The sequence below is a fragment of the Rattus norvegicus genome, chromosome 15, assembly GCF_036323735.1.
Source record: "Rattus norvegicus strain BN/NHsdMcwi chromosome 15, GRCr8, whole genome shotgun sequence".
Taxonomy (NCBI): domain Eukaryota; kingdom Metazoa; phylum Chordata; class Mammalia; order Rodentia; family Muridae; genus Rattus; species Rattus norvegicus.
In genome coordinates, this window is record NC_086033.1 from 108,083,489 (window position 1) to 108,092,067 (window position 8,579).

The window sequence follows — 8,579 nt, forward strand, 5'->3', positions numbered from 1 at the left end:
TGTGAAGTAGTAGCCCCTCCCATGTAACTACAGCCTTTGACCTGTCCCACTTTGGGAAGTCCCGCAGACAACTATTTTCTGTCCAGGCCGTGAACAGTTGCTGCAGATGTAGCTGGCTATTATTTGAACCAGGCATCGTTGGTGTCAGGCTAGATGCCAGTGGCTAGAGGTACACCTCAGGGCTGAATCAGTAATGTAAGATTACGCCCTTGGACAAATCTCAGGATGGGAACTTCATTTCAGAGTTCCTAAACGCTGGGTAGTTAAAGAACAGAAGGATAAAAAGACGGGGAAGAGTGACGGAGGCTGGTAGACAAGGAGTGGATTTAGAACACAGGGACTAGGGTTGTAGGACAGAGGCAACAACTCCACTGCGGTAGGGAGTCCTCCTGGAAGCCAAGAGGTGCCTCCTCCCAGAGCCTGCACAGTCCCTAAGCGTCCCAGCTAGGGACAACTTCCCTTGGTCTGAGCACAGGAACATCTGCCCTTTTTGGACACTCTTAACTCGCAGGCACCTTGCCTTTTGCTGCAGAAGTGGTGGCGGCAAAGCGCCCTCGACCTCCACACCCACTGCCTCCATCCCCGCCCACCCACGCTCCTCTGTTCTCCCTGCATCCACGGACTGCAGCCCCCTCCAAGCGCGTCATCCAGGCGATGCTACATTTGCTGGGTTCAGAGGCTGGGAGACAGCAGCCACTTGATGCCCAGCCGTGGGAGTTCTAGATGCTGTGGCCGGCTGTGAGCTCCAGGTGTCAGGGAGGCCGCGGAGAGCTATGATCTAGTGCACCGCAGTGCTAGCTTCAGCAGCCTCCATCGCCTGCTGTCACTGCAGGACAGCGGATCCCCCGCCCCTCCAGCATAACTCCAGACACAAAAACCGCTCCAGGTCTTTTCCCACTGTATCCCAGCCCGGGGATAATGCACAGTCCTGGATGATAGCGGGAATGATTTGAGGAAAGGCTGCACCCAGGCTCCTTTGCCACAGCTGCCACCACCAGGCAGCCCTCCGGCCTGACTGCCTGAGGGTTGCTCGCCCACTTGGCTGCTCCCAAATGCCTCAGACTAGATAGACACTGGAAAGTAAACCCCTGGGACCAGGCTCCCCGAATCACCTGCATTTGCATTTCTTATGTAATATACTGCAAGTTTCCCTGGTTGGAGCCCTTTGTAATGGGGCGCATGATTGCCAGGACGCATAAGGCAGGGACCCTCTGTTCATCTCCACACACATAGCGTGGGACCCACACATAAGATTTCCACGCCGGTTTTTTAAAGGGGAAGGGACTTAAATGGCATATACTAGAGGGGCTGGGCTTGTCCTCTGGGTCCTGGTTCCCCCAGCACAAGCCCTGCTCCGGTGTTCAGTGTTCTCAGGCTGGATGTGTCAGAGGCAGACTAAGGAATGAGTTAATAGCACCCAGAGCTAGACGGGGGAGGGAGGCGGGGGCTGACGGAGGATCCAGGCCGTGAAGGAGGGGGCGCTTTTACTTTGCTAAAGGTGATGGGGTGGTGAATATTGTGCAAGCTAATCAGAAAGTCTAAAGCTATGTCCCTGGAGGAACAGAAGTAAGGCGAGCTCTTGGCTCTTTCTCCTGGCACATTCATAAGCCATAAGCCCTTCGATATTCCACCAGACATCCACTTAGTAGGGGGGGGGGATAAAAAAAGTTTCCTCCTCCCTCCTAATGATGGATTGTGTCACAGCTAAGAGCTGTTGATCACGGTTTTCGGGTCGGGAGGACGCAGATCCGGCGGTGGCTACTTGTTTATTCATGCAACACCTCTGTATGCAACACTGTCCGGGTTCTTTGCATGTTCCCCGGCCTCCTGCATAGCAAAACTGCAGACCTAGCTCCGTGAGCAACAGACGGATATTACCAGGAAAAACAGAATATGATGCATGCTTTGCTTACCAGTTGGGTTCTTGTTTTTCTTAAGACTCTTGCCACAAAGACACTGCAGCATATGCGTTCCTTTGCTGAAAATGTTCCAAAGAAACCACATTGATTTGGGCGAAAAGCAACCCAGCAGCTTAGACACCCTGAGAAAGAAGAGGCCCTTGTGGTTGCATAATAATAACTTGAAATCAGTTCTCCTGAAGAGGGGCACCGGTTTTACCATAGGAAAAACGTTAATATTCCGGATCTTCTCCCAGTTTTTTCCCCTCACGTGGTATATCTCTTTGAGACTTCTCAGCGATTGTTTTTTCTCGGCCAGGGTGAATGATTTATCCCCTCTTGATCACCACTGGATCATGACCAAAGGGTTGGAGAGAAAAAAATCCGTTTTCACATGAAGCCAAACAAAAAATAGCAAAGAAATCCCAACCGAGACCAGAACTAACCAGGGAGAACAGTAATGCACAAAAGATCCCCAAAGAGAAAATCATAGCCTTTTACTAAATGGAACTGAGGATGGGCGGATCTGCAGAAGGCAAAGCCGGATTCATCTTAGCGAGAGAAGACTGCCATTGTGTAGCCCCTAGGAGAGAAGGGGAGAAAAAAGAAAAAAGAAAGAAAGAAAGAAAAAATAAAAAGAAAGAAAAAAGGAAGAAAAAATAAAACACCACCGCACACACTCACACACCAATACCACCTCCAAGACGAGTCTGGCTGCCAAAAACTGAGCCTTCTTTCTCCCGCGGTCAATTTTTTTTCTTTCTTTCTTTCTTTTCTTTTTTAAATAAGCAATCGCCAGAGCTCCGTAGGGTCGGACTGAACCTGCAGTTCTCAATCACGAAGAGACGATGTAATGTAGGTGCCCCCTCCCCTTTTCAGTCTCGTAGTAGGTAGAAAGCGCCACAAATCTCCTTCCTCCTTCCCTACACTCTTGCTTCCAGTCTCCAGCCACCGAGAGCATGAGGAAAAGCTCCCCTCCGGATTCCTCGCCCAGTCTCGGCTGTGAGTTACAGGCATTAGAGGGAGGAGGAGGAGTTGAAGTTTGCATTGAAAAGACTGGCTTTCCATGACGTAGCCACGTGCTTTCAGACCCGTCACCAGTGAGGTGCCTCAACCAGCCCTGGGAGGGACTGTCACTGCAGTGTGTGCCACCCCTCCGAAGCGCTTCCCTCCACCAACCCCAGCCCTGCTCCAGCCCAACCCCAGAGACCCTCTTCCTCCTCGCCAAGCTCATAGGCCTGCTGCCTTCTCTTAGAGCCAGCCTCATACCCTTCTGCTAACAGCACATTTTAAAATTATAATTAACAATCGTAATGAGTAAACCTTAGAAAATATATAGAGGAGGAGTTTAATGCCATTACACACAGCCAGAACCAATTCCACTCTCCATCCTCCAAAGTAGCATGAACTCTTCTTAGATATTAAGGAAAACTCAGGTCCCTTTCTTTTTTTGGGATGTGACTCCCACTTACTACGCTCATGGAAAAATATAAGCCAGGTGGATTGCAAGTGCATATTTCTAGAAACAGTCGAGTAAAAGAACAAGCACAAAATTCTAGATGGAAAAGCATATTTTAGTGGAGAGGGTCATGTGTACAGGACAATATTTATGCCTTTTCTAGACAGTCCATTCCCTTGAAATACTTTTCTGGACAGAAGTATTCTGATTAGCTCATGATCTAACCAGTGGCTTATTTCTGTCTGCTAATTGAATCAGCATCAAAATCACCCTTTTCAGTTCTCTATGCCTGTCACACAGACTACAGTATCTCCTGACAAAGTGGGTACAATCTAATTCACCATTCTATCTACACAGAAAATCTAAGGATTTGGGTCAGAGCTGTTTTTGTTTGTTTGTTTTGTTTTTTGTTTGTTTTTCCAGGGTGGACAGGATAATGTGCAAAGCTGATACAAAGCACAATATAACAAGCAGCAGTGTTACTGCTAAGAATTATAGGAGTTGGCGCCAATTCCTTTGTTTGAGCTGAGAATTTAGGACCAGAGAAACTGACCACTCTCACGCTCCTTTAAGCATGTTAAAGTTATGCCAGTTTGATTCCACTTCAACAGAAAAACTAGCATTAAAAAGTTAATCCTATCTTTAGTTGTTAGCTTAGAAATTCCAGCTTATTTGTTTAAAAAAATTAAAACTACTACCTTTACCATCAAACCATCTTTTAAGTAGTAAGTGTGTCATAGATAAATCTTTATGGAATTGGAGATTGTTTGAAGAGACTAGCTTATAAAATAAATCTCTTTATTATTATTGTCCAGAAAAAATGACAAACATCTTCCATATTCCTTAGTGTTCTGATAATTATGAAGTATTTCCAAATGCTAAAATTTGTTAGAAATATTTTTAGGAAACATTAATAAATCTTACACTAGCATAGAAGAAGAATTTAAGATAAGTAAATGCTATTAAAGAGAAGAAATTAGGGGAACAAATGCCAGTGCTTTTATGCGTCAAAAAATAATCAAGTTTTACAGTTTAAATCAATTGCTAAGATTAAATACAATCTAAACCTCTTTGGGAGACAGAGAAAGATAACACATGTGTCTACTGCCAAATGACTGGCTGTAAAGAAAAGTGAAGAGTGGAATTATTTTTTAAAGGAAGAAGAATGAGATAACCAATACCAAGCAATTAAATTAAATTTTGCATGAATCAGAGACAGATATTTCCAGCTGTTTCCATAATACTTATTGTCTTCCTGGAGTGGGAATATTCTTCAGAATATCCCATAAAATGCCACTGGTCAAAAGCCAGAGAAATAATCAAGTAAAAAGCATTGTTCATCAGGGTCCTGCAAACTCACCAGCTGTAAGGTTCTGCAAAAATTGATTGAGTTACTTGTTTGAAAATAGAATAATTGGGAAATTATTAAAATTTATGTTGTCTGTATAAATGGTATTTTTCAAATCAATATTTCTTGAAATTACAAATTCTACCGTCTTCTCTGAATTATGAATCAGAAATATTTCCATAGAATAAGTAATTTATGACTAAAATAAAGAATGGCCACCAGATATCTAAAGTCTCCTTTGTTACCTATCGATGAAAAACTTATTTCTTTGTTCCACTCTTACTGAGAATTTATTATGCTAGGTACTATTTAGGTTTAAAAGAGATATACTTTTGAAGATCTAAAAATTCTTCACTATGTTTATTAATGCATTATTATTTATTCATTTGAAATAAAATGTAACATTGTTGGGTGAATATCAACAAAGACTCGTTTTTATCTAGGACAGAGAAGATTAACAGAGCTCTTAAGGGCCCTGGCTGTCATCAATCATGTAACCGGTATCAACTGAGCATCCACTATGAAAGAAGCTTTAGAGGGCACCATGTTCGATACTAAGGTATGAAGTGAAACAGATTTCCAGTGACAGAAGAGAGACAAAGGTAGTCTAGGAGTTCGGTCGTATTTTGGGAAGTTTATATCTCAGATCAGGAAAGCCATATAGATTTGTTTCATGTTGACCCAAGTTCCAGACTCTTATTTAGGTTTCATTTCGGAAGTTTGTCAAATTCTTGCTCATTCACACGAAATTTAAATCAATACTATTTGGCAAAAATGAAAATTAATATGAAAAGGCATACAGGCCTCGGAAGTCTGTGAATAAGGTAAGGAGATACTAAACTTATAGGACTGATAGTAAAATCTGTAATGAATTGCTTTAAAAGCCATCTTACTGTGTTTTCATGAAGCGCCAGTAAAATTGTGCAGTATTCATTATCAAATTCACTTTGAAGTTAAACTTAGCCTCAGTTTATCATAGTAAAATGACAAAATAGTAAAATACAAAAGTAAGTATAATAATCAGGATTTCAGAACACGACTAATACATTTATTTAAATATGAGAGAACTTTTATAAATCAGTCAACAAGGCTTGACAAGCTGAAATTGGCATCTTTTTTCTGTCAATTCCAATACTTTCTCCTTTATTTCACCTTTTAGTAATAAACTTCACCACCGCAGTTTTGGAAGGACACAGAAGTAGTCTTTGACAGAGAATATAATTTCCAGCCTTCATTAATAGTTTTAAACATGATTACATGAGTAAATTCTGACCTGTGATTATGTGAGGAGAGTGATATGGCAAACGTCCCCCTCACAATCTTCAAAAGAGCTTGCATAGCTCCCGCTTCCCAGTCCCATCCGTGCTAAGAGCTGGAAGGTAAGACGCAGCCACTGTGACAGCAAGCACAGGATCGCATGCTGAGAGCTGTGGGATTCCTGAGACTCAGTCTAGGACCTTGGACAACCGCCTGCCTGTGAACTATGAAAAAGAAAGAAACTTTTACACTCTTGATTCCTTTGCATTGCTATAACAAAAATTTATGAGCTGGTAACTTTAAAACAACAGAAACTTGTTTTTAGATTTGGAAGCTGAGAGTTCCCACTGAGGATTCCTTAGAACCTTCTGACTGTTACTGAAAGAGAACAGTGAGCCTCCTTGGGCCTCTTGAATGAGAGCACTAATGGCACTCATCAGGTTCCACCTTCAGTGTCCCCTTAAAACTGTATCCGCTGCTGTTATCCTGAGTATTGGTTTCCTGTAACGATTCTGGGGGAGCATCAACATTCTAGACACAGCAGAGTCACTACATTTTCATTAGAACTTGTTACAGCAGTTTATCATTCTTGCTCCCTTAGATGCAGAGCTCATATTAATAATATTATTAATAATAACGTACAGATGTGAGTTATTTTAGCAAGATAAAAGATTGGCATATATACTACATAACCTGTGGCTTTATCCAGTCTGCTGTTCTCCCTTCTCCTTGCCATAGCTTCAGCTTATCTCTTTCCTGCCTCCAGCAAACCACCCTTGATCATTCTCAACACCAGCACAAAGCACTCCACCATCAAATCTAACCACCCTGACTTCCTTCTCTGTTCTGCTCCGAGCCCGTCAACTGCAACCTATATAAGATAGGAATTTGGGGACATGATGCTCATGATGATAAAACCTTGTTTCCAGGAAGAAGAGCTCAGAGAGAAGAAATTGAAAGAGTTGGTCACATAAAAAGACCAATATGTATACAGAGGCATTATTCTCCTCATCATGCAAACGTCTTCCAGAATTATGAAAACTTTTGTTGTGTAAATGCTTGTTTCTTTATTATTATCAGTGACAATTATCGTTACATTTAAATTAAGAATTCTAAATCTCACATTTTCATTGTAGTCATGAAGAACTGGTTTCTCCCCCCTTGTTATTACATTGATCCTTCCCAAAGTAAACCTTACCATTTCCTAAAGGGATCATTCTGGGATGGTCCTTCAAGTTACTCACTTTGCCCTTCCCTAGTGTCCAAGAAATTACTTCAGAACTCATCTGTCTGACTCCCCTTTCTTTTCTTCCTCTATGACACATCTATCAAAAAAAAAAAAAAATTAAAGGCTTCCCTGCTTGTTCTGCTTCATCTGTAAGCAGCAGGTCCAGATCAAGAGCCCATTACTAATCTGTAAAATAATCTCCCTCTAAACACTCTGTAGGCTTGTAGCAGACATCAGTCCCTAAACACATCATATTTATTGTCTGTTGTGGTTGACCTTTAGTCATAAGTATCTCCACCTCTTAGCCTGAAGTATTTTTGTCCAAACCACAGACATTCCCTGTTCCTCTGAGACACTCACAACAAAGCCTTAGAATGAATTCTCCCTTAAAGAATTTCCCCACCATTAAATACTCTAGCTCCCTTGTCTCTTGGGAGGGATAATGATGAAACATGTGTTTTATATCCCTTCTAGAATTTCCCTAAGAGACCAAGACACATTTTCTCACTGGAATATCTGACTTATCACCATGCTATTGTCTGTTTCCTCTTTGTCTTTTTCATACATAAACTATTTTTCTTATATTCTTTATTTTTTAGTGACAACCAAACGAAGACAGAGCTGAATGTGGACATTAGAGTCTGGGTTCCCTAGACCAAAACTTTGTAAGCTTCAAACAGAAGGAAGCCAATTCTTTTTTTTTCTTTATTAGCTTGAGTATTTCTTATTTACATTTCGATTGTTATTCCCTTTCCCAGTTTCCAGGCCAACATCCCCCAACCCCTCCCCCTCCCCTTCTTTATGGGTGTTCCCCTCCCCATCCTCCCCCCATTACCGCCCTCCCCCCAACAATCTCATTCACTGGGGGTTCAGTTTTGGCAGGACCAAGGGCTTCCCCTTCCACTGGTGCTCTTACTAGGCTATTCATTGCTACCTATGAGGTTGGAGCCCAGGGTCAGTCCAGGTATAGTCTTTGGGTGGTAAGCCAATTCTTTTATACAGAATTCTATCCATTAAAAAAAAATCTTTTCAGTAAAATATCAATGATTTTATTTCCATCTTTCTCTCTAATATGGCCATTTTTCTTAATTGCATCTAAATTCAGAGTGTAGAGGGGGAAAGGAAGAATTAATTATTACTTCCTTTGACTACATGTATAGAAAATAATATAAGAAAAATTTTCTTTTTGTTCCCATTATGTTCAAAGAATGTGTTAATAAAACCATGAAAAACATGTCAGGAGATACAAAGGAAAGCAGGAATTTCATGAGTCTCTAGAAATATATGCTTCTTTTGTCAAAATGGCACAAGGCTTCATTTCCCACCAAAATGGATGTTATCCTGGCCCACACATCTGTGGGAGACAACGGAGCCTGAATTCTATATCCA

The 8,579-nt window shown here is 41.8% G+C and overlaps 1 protein-coding gene across 4 annotated transcripts in view; it reads right to left on the reverse strand.

Annotated features, from left to right (window-relative positions):
• Positions 1-2,998, reverse strand: part of Fgf14 (fibroblast growth factor 14) — a 643,687-nt gene extending 640,689 nt beyond the window's left edge. The window contains exons 1-2 of one of the 4 annotated variants that reach the window (XM_039093636.2): positions 2,596-2,998; positions 1,914-2,481 (exon numbers count right to left, since the gene is read on the reverse strand). In XM_039093636.2, the coding sequence (XP_038949564.1) occupies positions 1,914-2,121 (208 nt within the window). In that variant the 5' untranslated portion in view covers positions 2,122-2,481; positions 2,596-2,998. Of the gene's footprint in view, positions 1-1,913 lie in introns of all 4 variants that reach the window. The other 3 variants (XM_063274614.1, XM_039093639.2, NM_001411965.1) reach the window with 3 other exon arrangements.
• Positions 2,999-8,579: the final 5,581 nt, after the last annotated feature.